This window comes from Anomaloglossus baeobatrachus, chromosome 7 (genome assembly GCF_048569485.1).
Source record: "Anomaloglossus baeobatrachus isolate aAnoBae1 chromosome 7, aAnoBae1.hap1, whole genome shotgun sequence".
Taxonomy (NCBI): Eukaryota; Metazoa; Chordata; class Amphibia; order Anura; family Aromobatidae; genus Anomaloglossus; species Anomaloglossus baeobatrachus.
The window spans coordinates 69,081,588-69,096,444 of record NC_134359.1 but is presented as its reverse complement, the minus strand read 5'-3'; the positions used below and the strand labels follow the sequence as shown (position 1 = coordinate 69,096,444).

The following is a 14,857-nucleotide window of genomic DNA, read 5'->3' as shown; positions in this document are numbered from 1 at the left end:
ATAACATGGTTACATGCAATGTTATTTTGCCCATCAGGGGGCGCAGTGACATTTGCTTTTTGTTAAGGTTATGTTGCCCTGGTAATAAATTACATATATTATGTTAGAGTAAACGTTCGGACATGTGAAGAGTGTCAAGTTCAGGGGAAAAAAGTTTGCAATATTTTCTGGTCGCAGCGGGCTATGAAACAATGGATCTTCTACAAATTTTACACTTTTTTCAGTCTCCTGTTTATGCTGTTTTCTTTTGCCTTTAGTTCTCTGATGCCATTGATCATGTAGAGACTCTTCTTCAGGACAAACTAGATACCGATGATTCTATTACAAAAAATCTTCAACAGCTTCAGCAGTTTACGAAGAGTAAGTAGTGTTTATTTGTCCCTCTAGAACCTACAGACACTCAGCGTGCAGTGCAACACAAGGATAACAACGGGAATGGTATATAAGGTGGCCCTAGTGATTGGAAGAGGGTAGATGGGACACCTCCTGCAGCTCACCTGAGTCTGCACTCTTCGTTCCCTAACATCTCTAACAGGTCCTTCCCCCTGTCACCGTCACATGCCTAGGCAATCACTTGCCCTGAACTCACCCTGGCTAGTGAGAGGGCCTTGGAGAATACTAGTCTGCAATAAAACAACACAAGGTAGGGAAGACAGACAGAGGAAAAATAGACACAAAAAGAAAACACTCCAAGCTCCTCCAATGCAGCTAAACACCACAGCTGCAATAGTCACAATTCCTTAGCTTCTTCCAGAGACAGGCTCCTTCCAAAGTGGACGTAAACATCCCGCCCACCTCCTTCCTTCCGCATAGCTGACGTGAGCCGCAGGACGCAGGTAGGAGATGTTCCTCGCTCCTGCAGCTTCTCACACAGCGATGTGTGCTGCCGCAGGAGCGAGGAACAACATCGTAACATCGGTCATTTCCAAATTATGGAAATGACCGACGCTACATCGATGATACAATTACGACGATTTTGCGCTCGTTAATCGTATCAAAAAGGCTTTACACACTACGATATCGCCTGCGACGCCGGATGGGCGTCACTTTCAATTTGACCCCACCGACATCGCACCTGCGATGTCGTAGTGTGCAAAGTGCCCCTTAGGTTACAAAGAACAACCAGATAGGAAAGAGACCTTAACCCCTACAGCACTAAAAGAAAGTAGATTCACTCAAATACGTGTTGTATAACTGCAAAGAATAAGACGTTGTTGGGACCTACTATTCTGGTCCCAGACTTACCAGAAGTCTCCCTAGAGTGGGACACACTCATGACATTAGTATAGCAATGTGGTTCTTATATTTAAGGGAATCTGTCAGCAGGAGTTCACACTATAAAGTTTTTTTATTAGCATTTAGCTCAGTTAAAGACAAATACAGCAATATCTTTACATGCCCAGTTCATTCCTGCTTTGCTGAGAAATTGGTGTTTAAACTAATATGTATTGAGGCTGAAGAATTTAAGCCTCTGTCACTCCAGCTCTATTGCCCATCCAGTGCTGCCACTTCCTACTTGACTGACAAACTCTATGCTGTGTGACTTCAGGAAAAGTTGCCATTAGTTAATCAGAATGAGTCAGCACTGGTTGGGAAATAGAGCAGGAGTGACGTAGGCTTCAGATTATCAGCCTCATTTACATATCAATTTAAACGCCGATTTCCCAGTAATGGTGGCACGAACCGGCCATGTACAGGTATTTCTGGACTTATCTTTGAAAGAGTTATATGATCATATAAATAGATTAGGATATGAAATTCTGCTAACACACTCCCTTTAACTCCTTCACTATCATACACGTATATATACACATCCTTAGCTGTGCCTGTCCCTTCAATGCAGGCTTGCGTGGCAAAACCACATTATTCCCTGCACAGGACTGCTTATCTGATTAGCAGACATGTGTAGCTAACAGGCACATCAGAGATCCACCCGCACCTGTTAACTCATTAAATCACACTGAGGCTTACATAGCAAAAACCCTGGTGACAGATTCCCTATAAAGGGAATCTGTCACTGTGTTGTTGTTATGTAATTTGAGAGCAGCATAATGTAGAGAGAGAGAGAGACCTTGATTCCAGTGATGCTTCACTTACTGGACTACTTGATGTAGTTTTGATAAAATTACAGTTTTATCAGCAGGTGATTATCAGTACTGGACTAGTAAACTTACTATCAGTTAGTCCAACCTCGCCCTTACTACTGATTGGCAATTTTCTGCCTATGCACATTGTAAACAGGGAGCAGCGAGTCAGTGGTGTGGGCAGGGTTATACAGGGCTCAGCAGTCAAAGAACTGGCAGATTTGCGGCAGAAAAAACAGGGATTTTGTCAAAACTGCAAGTCATACATCTCTGGAATCAGAATCTCAGCCACTCCTTATCATACTCTGAGATTACATAGCAAAAAAAACCCTTTGACTAGTGATGGGCGGACTTGCCGATACCCGGGATCGGCGGGTCTAACAAAGTTTAAAAAAAACCTGGTTATGGCCCGGAATTGATTCGGATATCTAGCCGGATGCCAATCCCCATATAAGTCTATAGGGACCTGAATCAGGTGCTTAAAAATGGTGGTAGAAGGGATGGGGGAGTTGGAGCAAGTGCGTTATACTTACCAAGTCTCTGCGTTGCTATAATACTATTTCCTGGGCCGCTCATTATTCCTCATGCATATGCACTGCTTCCCCCGCCCACCGGCAGTCCCCTCGTCTCTGATTGGTTGCAGTCAGACACGCCTCCACACTGTGTGACAGCATGTCTGACTGCTTTCAATCAGAGATGCAGGGACTGCCAGTCTCCCTAGATTTGTATTTATGTGATTTTAAATATATACAGTAGAGACCAAAGGTTTGGACACACCTTCTCATCTCTAGAACAACTGTTAAGAGGAGACTTTGTGCAGCAGGCCTTCATGGTAAAATAGGTGCTAGGAAACCACTGCTAAGGACAGACAACAAGCAGAAGAGACTTGTTTAGGCTAAATACACAAGGAATGGACATTAGACCAGTGGAAATCTGTGCTTTGGTCTGATGAGTCCAAATTTGAGATCTTTGGATCCAACCACCGTGTCTTTGTAGAAAAGGTGAACGGATGGACTCTACATGGCTGGTTCCCACCGTGAAGCATGGAGGAGGAGGTGTGATGGTGTGGGGGTGCTTTGCCGGTGACACTGTTGGGGATTTATTCAAAATTGAAGGCATACAGAACCAGCATGGCTACCACAGCATCTTGCAGCGGCGTGCTATTCCATCCGGTTTGCATTTAGTTGGACCATCATTTATTTTTCAACAGGACAATGACCCCAAACACACCTCCAGGCTGTGTAAGGGCTATTTGACTAAGAAAGAGAGTCATGGGGTGCTACGCCAGATGACCTGGCCTCCACAGTCACCAGACCTGAACCCAATAGAGATGGTTTGGGGTGAGCTGGACCGCAGAGTGAAGGCAAAAGGGCCAACAAGTGCTAAGCATCTCTCTGAACTCCTTCAAGACTGTTGGAAAACCATTTCCGGTAACTACCTCTTGAAGCTTATCAAGAGAATGCCAAGAGTGTGCAAAGTAGTAATGAAAGCAAAAGGTGGCTACTTTGAAAAACCTAGAATATAAGACATAGTTTCAGTTGTTTCACACTTTAAGTATTTCATTCCACATGTTTTAATTCACAGTTTTGATGCCTTCAATGTGAATCTACAATTTTCAAAGTCATGAAAATAAAGAAAATGCATTGAATGAGGTGTGTCCAAACTTTTGGTCTGTACTGTATCTAGATTTTTTTTTTCATTAAAATGGGCTAAAATATATAACAGTGATATGTTTTTTGGCTAACTAGAAAAAAATATATATTTGAAAACTAATAGTTTTGCATTGATATATTCCAACTCACTATATTACCAAGTATATTTGCCATTCAGTAGTCTGGAAAAGTTGAGTGAGATCCCTTGGAAAAGTTTTCAGAAATTGACAGGAGGTTACTGAATTGCGTGTTTTTCTGACTGACAGAAGATGATGGCTCAGTAATGATTGCTATGCAGTAGGCCTCTTCATTTTCCCGACCTGTATTCTTTTATTTCAGCTCTCCTGGCGCGGTCTTTGGCGTTACTAAATAAAAGCCAGGAACTGACTGAATTCATACAGCAATTAAAATCTCACCAGCCCGTGGCAAATCCTGATACCATGAAAGGAGCCCACAGCAGCTGCTCCAAAGTGGAGGGACTATTGGAATCGCTACAAGACAGGAGGCGGCAGCTGGACAAGCAGATGAGGCAGCACCGGCGGAGGTTGGAGCAGGTCTCACACGTTACTCAATGGCACCAACAGGAAGAAAAGGTAACACGGGGAGAAAATAAACTCAGCACCTGTTCCACCAGGTCACAGCTGTAGGGATAGGGATAGAACACAACGGTATTTTATGGGACGAAGGAGAATGTTTCCCCATCTGTGGGTCCGGTAACCCCTACCAGGTGGCACATGAGGGGCTTTTCATAGCTCACCATCTGGTCTGCCGGTGGCTGGCCTACAACTCCTGGCATGACTGGAACATTGCAGATAGTACATCAGATACGCCATAGGTATTGTATTGTTAGAGAACATCAGGAAAAATCTATTTAATCTGTCTAATAGAAATAATTTACATATTATAATAGACAATATGTTGCAGATACTGAGTATTCACATCCACAAGTAGGTTTGAAAATAAATAGTGATTTAAACACTGCATATCATATTAATAGCGTTCCAAATCTGTAGGGTACTACTGTCCTATATGCTCCTATACAATATGTTATTCTTACTATGTTCTTTTGTATATATATATATATATATATATATATATATATATATATATATAAATAAATATATATATATATATATATATATATATATACTGTATATATATATATGTATGTATAGAATGTGTGTATATTTATAAATATGCGCTGCACAGAAACACTTAAAGGGAATCCATCATGATAAATAAAAACCCTATTAAAGGGAACCTGTCAGGTGCAATATGCACCCAGACCCACGAGCAGTCCTGGGTGTATATTGCTAATCCCTGCCTAACCGTCCCTGTATACACTAGCATAAATAAAGAGATCTTTAGAAAAAGTAGAACTAAAGATTCTGTATGATATGCAAATGAGCGTTGGGACTAGTCACAAGAGTTTTAGTTCCCCCAACTAGTCTGCCTGATTAGCATGTGAGCATTCCCACAGAGGCGGGCTAACATGCTATTCAATACCCATTGCCCAGCGTCCTCAGCAGTTACGCGCCTAACTATGTCCGTTGTCACCGGCTTAGACTCCGGGCTTAGGGTCAGTGCGCATAATCAGAATGCCCAGCACTTCCGGGCATGCGCAGTATGAAGCCAGGTGTATGCGTCCCGGCTTCAAAGAGGTCTAGTGCACATGACTGGAAGTGTCGGGACTTCTGATCATGCGCACTGACCTTAAACCTGGTGTCTGAGGCGGTGACAATGGACACAGGTAGGCGCGTCACCACTGATGATGCTAAGCAATGGGCACTGAATAGCATGTAGGCACGCCCCTGTGGAAGTGCTAACATGCTAATGTGACGCCCTGGCGCCGCCAGGTAGTCACACACCAAATAGGCCCCCGCACAACACCTTCCCTCACAGGGTTACACCAAGCCGACAAAACCCTAGTCACTCCCCCCAGGGTAGGAAAGGCACACCAGTTTGAGGGATCTGGCGGAAGGAAACGCCCACCTAGGGGTCTAGAGAACCCAGGGCGGGAAAAAGAGGAGTTGAGTTCAGTTGAGTTTTGAGAGGAATGTGAGAGGAGAGGAAAGTTGAGAGGTGGAAGTTCAAGTGGAAGCCAGAGAGGAAAGGCGTCGGGGTTGGAGCCCCGGCGTGCTGGCTAGGTGGCAGACGGTGGTTCGTGTCTGACAGGAGATGGGAAGATGGCTGTCTGAGATCCGAGGTGGACCGGGACAGGGTAGGAGCCCGCCGGTACCGACACCGGAGAACTGACTTGGAAACCGTGTACAGAGGGGGTACCTGGACCCTGAAGCAAGGACCGGAACCACCAGCTTTGTTAATTAACCAGTTGAGGACAGGATTATAGGTCCTGTCCCACCAAAAGTCCCAAAAGCAGACCGGCAGCCCACTGCGGGGGATAAGGTATCCGCAAATGTGACGCCCTGGACACCCAGGGGTCACAGGTCACTACACTCACCACATACACCCCCACCCCAGTAAGGTACCACCAGTCAACCAAAAGACCTGATTGCCTACCTAAGAGTCAGACAGGCACACCAGGTGGGCGAAGTCAGGCGGAAAGACACGCCCTCCGAGGACTCTGCTGGCTTGAAGCAGGAAAACACTAAGGAGTTCAAGTTTGGAGTTTGAGGAGAGAGGAGCTCAGTTCCGTGTGGGGCCTGGGTTGGAGCCTAGGACCCCAGATCAGTTAAGCAGGCAGACGGTAGTGGCCGCCTGCAGGAGACCGGGAATACGACCAGCGGAACCGTAAGGGACCGGGACAGGGTAGTGGCCCGCCGGATCCAAACCGGGGAGCTAACTGGATACCGGAGCACCAAGCAGGGTACTCAGACCCCGACTAGGCTATAAGCCACCACCATAGTCAAATCAACTGATTGCGGTCTGGACCTCAGGGGTTCATTCCCACCTAAGTCCCGATTGAAGGCAACAGCCCAACCCGTCCGGATAATAGCCACCGCCAGAGGCCAGAGATCCAAGGGCCAGCGTCTGCAGGCAAACGGGCTCTTACGACGCATACACGCCGGGGAGCAGGCTACCAGTGCCCAGGCACGGTAGCCAAAATCACATAAAGGTGCAGGAGAAAGGCGAACGTTACCAACCTATCTGGAGAAACTGCAGCCAGCTGCGGGCCCCATTCGTCACCCCGTTTGGTTTACCAGTGACTCTGTGTGGTTTAATCATGAGTACACCATTGCCATCAGGCACCGCACCGCGCTGCACCGCAACCCTGCCCCTGCACCCCGACCTTCACCACTGGGCCCCGAGACCAACATCCCCTACCCACGGAGGGGTCAACACCTAGCTGCGCCCCTACATCGCTCCCGGGATTCCCCGTACCTTTACTGCAGCGGTGGTGTCCACTATCACCACAACCTGTGGGTGGCGTCACGAACTTTCCCAAAAACAACCACCCACCACAACCCCTGCGTGCACCGCCACTACTCCCTTCCAGAGTGACGTGACCCACGGGTCCGGAGGCGCTCGAGCCACCGACACACGCGAGCCCGGACCCAAGCGGCTCGGCGGTCGCAGCCTAGGCCGCGGGGCGGTACACAAACACCCACTGAAATCCCAAGGGTCAGTGTCTGTGGGCAAGGCTCTCGCCCGTAGTTCTGGGAGCGGACTCCCGTGTTCCACACCAGGAAGTCCAAGGAGAACTAAAATTAGTGCAGAGGAAAGTGACACAGACCATCACCCCGGGTGAGGGACCAGAATACACCCGGCCGCGGCGGCCGGCCACTGGCAATTTGGTTTACAAAAAGGACTCTGTCTTTCTTGACGCACCACATCAGTGCAACCTCATCCAGCACTACGGCAACCAAACTGTGAGTTACTATTCCCTGCAATACCACACAATACCCTGAGCCCCGGGACTACACCTCCCTTACCCATGGAGGGGATACCACCTCGCTGCCCTACACCACCGGTCCCGGGCACTGTCCCCAGAAGCAGCGGCGGTGCTACCACCTCATCACTGCAACCCACGGGTGGCGTCACAGACAATCCCCTGTAAATACCCCCTTTTCACTCGTGGGCGATGGACGGCTGCGCGAGCCCCGGATCCGGCTGCCACTCGAGCCACAGCCACCGCCCGGATTCGAGTGCCTTGAGCGCCCCCCGGTTGTGATCTGTCCCCCCGCCCGCGACACAAATCTCTGGGGTTTCAACTACTGGGGGTAACTAAGACACTGGAGAACATAATTGGGGCCGGTATTTACAGTACTCGATAACATGATCACCATTTTTTAATAAATAACAGGAATCATGTAAAAAAAAAAGAAGTGTGGTCCACTGTTACAAGCATTTCTCTCTCCTCTAACTGTTCTGATATAGTAATAATCTAATATATAAAGCTGAATGTGTGTGTGTATGTGTGTGTGTATGTCCGGGATTGGCATCCGCACCGTCGCAGCTACAGCCACAAAATTTTTCACACTCACACTTCTGGACCCCAAGAGCGTCATAGGCTATGTTTCGAGGGGAAATTTTAACCCCGCTCTTTACAGTTATTCGCCAAAAAACCTGCCTCCATTAAAGCGAATGGAGCTCGGAGCCACAGTGCAGCCAGAACTTCAGAAGAATGCGCAGCCACGCCCTTATATGGAATGTTGGCGTGTCACAATGCAGCCAGGGAAAGAGACAGACACAGACAGGGTAAGAAACAGACATAGACACGGTAAGAGACAGACACAAAGAGATAGACACAGACAAAGATACAGACTGACAGTGAAAGAAACAGACAGGGAAAGAGACAGACAGGGAAAGAGACAGACAGCGAAAGTGACAGAGATAAATAGACAGGGAAAGAGATTGAGACAGACGGAGAAAGAGACAGACGGAGAAAGAGACAGACGGAGAAAGAGATAGAGAGAGACAGAGAGATATATACATAGGGGGAGACAGACAGAGAATGGGAGAGAAACAGAGAGACAGTTACTATCCCGGGCAGCGCCGGGTGCTATGTTGTGAGGCGAAATTTTAACCCCGCGCGTTCCAATTTACCAATCAATTTTGCCCCTATCTACATAATGGGGAAAAAGTGAAACGAAAAGTGTTGGGGGCAAATTGACAGCTGCCAGATGTGAACAAGGGAGACTTAAAGAATGAGTGATGGCGCCAAAAAGTATATACTGTACTGTACAGTTGCTAAGGTGGGGCCCCGACATGGGATACTCACCGGACTCGGGGATATGCACACACACACAAAATGCGCCACACACTACCACGTGCTTGAACACATATACCACCCTCAGCACACATCTCACCACACATACACCAACCTCGCCACATAATCGCCCTAAAACACCCACAAGTCTGGTATTATCCTTCAAATATAAAAATCTGATTAATAAGCAGCCAAACTACAAGAACAACAAATGTACCACATAGGAAATCCGGCAGCTGTCAGTCACATGACCTGTCTATTACGTGTATGTGTGAGCTAATATATACTGTCAGGGGGGAGGGCTTTCTGTTGCCTGGAGATTTATCAGGCTGCCAATAGCAACCAATCACAGCTTAGCTTCAATTTTGCTACAGTTAATTAATCTGAGCTCTGATTGGTTAATATAGGCAACAATTTAATAATTACATTTATATCTATTTGTTTTGTGTTTTTTGTGTGCAGAATACATTTTTGTTAATACATTCTATTTTGTTAGAGATGTGGGAAGGAGAGGGAGAGGGAGTGATCCAGCACAATTCCTCCTTGGTTTAAAACATTTAGGATCTTTATTGAAACTTCTTTAAAAACATGGTGAAGACCGAAAATAAACTTGCATAGTAAAGGCGCAATTCATGAGGGCTTTACGCGTTTCGGACTGAAAATAAAACCAACTAGTCCTTAGTCATAAGTGTCTCATGAATCCAAAGAAGCTACTGAAATAGACTTACTCATTAAGTGAGGAAAAGGGAGGGGTGGAAAAATGTGTGGAAAAGTGTGTTAATTACCACAGGAAAAAGAGAAAAAAAAAAAAAAAAAAAAAAAAAGGGGGAGAGAAAAATAAGAAGAAAGTTGGAGAAGGAAAGGCAGATAAATAACAGGAAATTCTTAAGCTCTATACGATTGAAACTGCTGTTCCAGGTTATAATAAACATATAAACGATGAATCACACTATATTCAGTAAATACATATTCAATTATAAACGCAAAAAAACCCTAAAGATCCAGACAACTAATTAGAAAACCGTGCAAATAAATACAATAGTGTATAAACTTATACAGGGAGAATGTATGATATATATGTATGATGTGGTAATTAACACACTTTTCCACACATTTTTCCACCCCTCCCTTTTCCTCACTTAATGAGTAGGTCTATTTCAGTTGCTTCTTTGGATTCATGAGACACTTATGACTAAGGACTAGTTGGTTTTATTTTCAGTCCGAAACGCGTAAAGCCCTCATGAACTGTGCCTTTACTATGCAAGTTTATTTTCGGTCTTCACCATGTTTTTAAAGAAGTTTCAATAAAGATCCTAAATGTTTTAAACCAAGGAGGAATTGTGCTGGATCACTCCCTCTCCCTCTCCTTCCCACATCTCTGCTACCGGTCAGGATAGACCGTGGGATCCTGGCACCCGCAAGGCTGAGCAGTCCGGGCAGCAGGTGAGCTGAAGACTTTTTTCGTTCATTCAGACTTTTTTCGTTCATTCTATTTTGTTAACAGCAGTTATTAACCCGGGCGAAGCCGGGTAGTACAGCTAGTCTGATATATAAAGCTGAATGTGTGTATGTGTGTATGTATATATGTATGTATGTCCGGGATTGGCATCTGCACCGTCGCAGCTACAGCAACAAAATTTTGCACACTCACACATCTGGACCCCGAGAGCGTCATAGGCTATGTTTTGAGGGGAAATTTTAACCCCGCGCTTTACAGTTATTCGCCAAAAAACCTGCCTCCATTAAAGCGAATGGAGCCACAGTGCAGCCAGAACTTCAGAAGAATGCGCAGCCACGCCCTTATATGGAGTGTTGGCGTCTCACAATGCAGCCAGGGAAAGAGACAGACACAGACAAGGAAAAAGGCAGACACAGACAGGGAAAGAGACAGACATAAAGAGACTGACACAGACAAAGAGACACATTCTGACAGGGAAAGAGACAGACAGGGAAAGAGAGGGAACGAGAGAGACGGGTTAAGAGACAGACACAGACAGGTAAAGAGACAGACACAGGGAAACAGACAGGGAAAGAGAGGGAAAGAGACAGACAGGATAAGAGACAGACAACGAGACAGACACAGGGAAAGAGACAGAGGGAAAGATGGAAAGAGACAGACAGGGAAAGAGAGGGACAGAGACAGACAGGGAAAGAAACAGACAGCGAAAGGGACAGAGATAGATAGACAGACAGGGAAAGAGATTGAGAGACGGAGAAAGAGACAGAGACAGTCAGAGACAGACAGACAAAGAGATAGAGCGAGAGACAGAGATATATACAGAGGGGGAGACAAACAGAATGGGAGAGAAACAGAGAGACAGTTACTATCCCGGGCAGCGGATATTGTGTGCAGAATAAATTTTTGTTAATACATTCTATTTTGTTAACAACAGTTATTAACCCGGGCGAAGCCGGGTAGTACAGCTAATAATAATAATAATAATAATAATAATAATAATATTTATTCATTTATATAGTGCTATTAATTCCACGGCACTTTACATACATTAACAACACTGTCCCCATTGGGGCTCACAATCTGTATGTTTTTGGAATGTGGGAGGAAACCGGAGAACTCAGAGGAAACCCACGCAAAAACAGGGAGAACATACAAACTTCCTTGCAGATGGTGTCCTTGGTGGGATTTGAACCCAGGACCCCAGCGCTGCAAGACTGCAGTGCTAACCACTGAGCCACCATGTAGGAGAGAGAAAGGTGTCTCCAGGTCCTCCCCTACACCTTGTGCTCTGGTACTGGAAAAGTCCTTACTCTTCCTGTTGCACAATGACAAGTGCAGGTGTACCGCCCCGGGGCTAGGCCGGCTGCCCAGCCGTTCGGATCCGTGCTCATCGGTGGATGGCTCGAGCTCCTTCCGGACCGGGGGGTCACGTCGCTCTGAAAGGGAGTTAACGCTACGTGTAGGGTTTTCGGTGGGGAAGGTTCACGGCCGAGGCCGTGGAGTTTAAAGGTGTAAGTTCGTGACGCCACCCACGGGTTGTGGTGAATGTGGACACCACCGCTGCCGTTAACTAGGCTCCCGGGGACGGTGTTATGCAGCCTTATTAGGGGCTGGTGTTTGTGCAGGGGGTCTACCTGTGACTAACTGGCTAGTCCAGGGCGACACATTCCCCCTTGGTTTAATGCAGACCGTCCGCGGGCTGCCTGACCACCACTGGTTTAATTTTGTTTGCTGAAAGATAAAACTGGAAAAACAGATACAAGTATACTAAACTTTGTACAATTCAGGCATATATGGAAATCATCCGTTGCGGGAGGCACATTTTTAAACATTGCATAATAAAACATTTTTTTTATATTTAACGGGAAAGGGACCAGGTCCTTCAGTCACCCACCCAAACAAACCTAGCCTTGATGCTGCCTTTAGGAAACAGGCAGCACCCCTTTTCCCCAGTCCAGGAACGGGTCCAGGTGTTGCCCAAACGGGCCGGGTAAAAAGTCCCTTACCCGGCAGTCTCTCAGAGGCCCCACGTCCAGGGTACCCCTGACCCGGAGGGTTGTCACCGGTTGCATTGGTGATGGGACCTCGGCCTCCTCTGCTGCAGGTCCTTCCTCCAGTCTGCCTCTCAGGAGGCTGAGGGATCTGAAGGGTGGTCAGGCATTATTTACAAGCCCAAAAGTTATTGGGTGGCCTGCAAGTTCATGGCCTTGTCTATTTTGGAACGGGGTAAAACAGCAAAGTCCCAACGGGGACAGGTAGCATAGTCCCAACAGGGACAACAACTGGGGTAGCCGGGATCCGCTACCTTTTACTCCTCATCTTCATAGTCAGAGGGTGACGGTGAGGCAGACGTGCAGCTGAGCACCCATGTATGCCCTCCTTACACCCAAGGCTTGCACGGAGATCTGGGACATCTAGGATTCACGGGTCTCACCGTGAACGGGTCCTGTCTCCTGACGGGTCGGCGGGTCTGGAAGGGTCTGTGTGGTCTGATCCTGCCGGGGTGCTTTCCCTGAGGCGGGCCTCTCGTTCGCCTGCACTACAGCCGCCATCTCTTGTATCTCCTGCTTCCATCCCAGAGCTTGCTTTATCGACCTGACCCGTACCTGGATACAGAACTGTGCCAACTTTCGTTCCAGCCACGTCGCCGTCCCTGGCGGCAATTGGCCCCATGCCGCATCATCTCCACTGTCCTGGGCAGAAGCCGCAGCCTCCTCGTCAGTCACCTCCTCTGGCTCTAAACTGACTATCGGGAGGCCTTCTGGGCTGGGCGCCGCCCACGCGCGAACTGTAGCTTCTCCTTTCTCGCCGGCGGCTTCCCCTGTATGCGGGTCCCCGTAGGCCGGTGAGGCGGACCCCGCTGCCGATGCTGGTAGCGGACCGGGCGGGGGAGCAGCGGTGATCGACACGGACAATGGGGGAGGCAGTATAGGGGGTCGGGGCAGACCGGGTCCCTCAGCCGCAGCGGCAGGTCCCTTGGGGACATAGGGACGTGGGTCGCCCACCCACTCCTCTAAGGCTGCCTCCACTTCGTACACCCGTGCGACCGGAGCCAGCTCCTCCACCTTGGCTGTCCATCTCTCCATCAGGAGACGCACCTGGGCCTGGTTGCGGTGACATATTGCCGTTGTCCGGGCTACCATCCACGCCGCTGTTCCAGGCGCGGGCTCCGGGATCTCGGGCTTGCCAGACGGGGTGGACATGGTGAACTCTCGGGGTCCAGGAACACAATGGGTAGCAGAGTCCTGGAGTCCCTGCCCTTTATCCACTCGGTCACATGGCACGGGATCTTCACCCGCCCTCCCTTGGTCTTTTCGGGGCACTCCGCTTTCTTTCTGCTCAGCTTCACTTTTCAGCCGCACAAACTTCTGCACTGCTCTGTTCCCAGGGGGCAAGGCTTCCACTCCCGTGCTCTTTTCGCGGGGAAGACGGGCCTGGTGGGAAACTTCGCGCCAAGGGATAGTGACAAGATGGTGGATTTTGAAATTTTTTTCAACGAGTCACCGCTGACTTCTGCTTCAAGGCGCTCTTCCACAGGTAAGTGGATGGGTTCAATCCTTTTTGTGACGCCAGAAGAGTCGATGTGTACCGCCCCGGGGCTCGGCCGGCTGCCAAGCCGCTCGGGTACGTGCTCGTTGGTGGCTCGAGCTCCTCCCAGACCCGGGGGTCACATCGCTCTGAAAGGAAGTTGGCGCTACGTGTAGGGATTTTGGTGGGGAAAGTTCACGGCCGAGGCCGTGGAGTTTAAAAGTGTAAGTTCGTGACGCCACCCACGGGTTGTGGTGAATTTGGACACCACCGCTGCCGTTAACTAGGCTCTCGGGGATGGTGTTATGCAGCCTGGTGTTGACCCCTCCGTGGGTAGGGGGTGATGGTCCCGGGGCCCGGTGGTTGTGAGGTGCGGGCAAGATGGTGTGGTGCGGGCCCTGTTGTACTCACTATGACAGATACACCGGAGTCTATGGTAAACGAAAAAGGATGGTGGTCGGTACCCGCAGCCGGCTGCGCTTTGCCCTTTTCTCAGGTTGGTGGTTCCCGCCTTTCTCCTGCACCTCTGTGGTAGAACTTGACTGCCTATGCTTCAGCAACGGTAATCCACTCCCCGGCTTGATGTGTGTCGGGGAACCCGTTTGCCTGCAGGCGCTGGCCCGTGGGATCTCTCTGCCTGTGCGGTGGCTTTCTATCCCCCTCAGTGGGCTGTTGCCGTCTTTCGGGTCTTGGGACGGGAAAGGACCTAAGGTCCAGAACTCAATCAGTGAATTTGACGTGGTCCAGTGGCTTCTGGACCTCGTTCTGGGTCTGAGTACCCCTCCTGGTGCTCTGGTTTCCAGTTGGCTCCCTGGTTCGGTACCGGCGGGCCACTACCCTGTACCGGTCCCTTACGGTTCTACCAGCCATCTTCCCGGCTCCTGCAGGCGGCAACCACCATCTGCCTTCTTGCCACGGTACCAGGGCTACGTCCATCAAAATCTGTCCACAAGCCCCCTGTATT

The 14,857-nt window shown here is 48.7% G+C and overlaps 1 protein-coding gene across 5 annotated transcripts in view; it reads left to right on the top strand.

Annotated features, from left to right (window-relative positions):
* The window catches only part of CCDC141 (coiled-coil domain containing 141), a 242,401-nt gene that overhangs the window by 58,378 nt on the left and 169,166 nt on the right, over positions 1-14,857 (top strand). For all 5 annotated transcript variants that reach the window (XM_075317398.1, XM_075317401.1, XM_075317396.1 and 2 more), the window contains exons 4-5: positions 258-360; positions 4,076-4,329. In XM_075317398.1, coding sequence (XP_075173513.1) covers positions 258-360; positions 4,076-4,329 — 357 coding nt within the window. The remainder of the gene's footprint in view (positions 1-257; positions 361-4,075; positions 4,330-14,857) is intronic.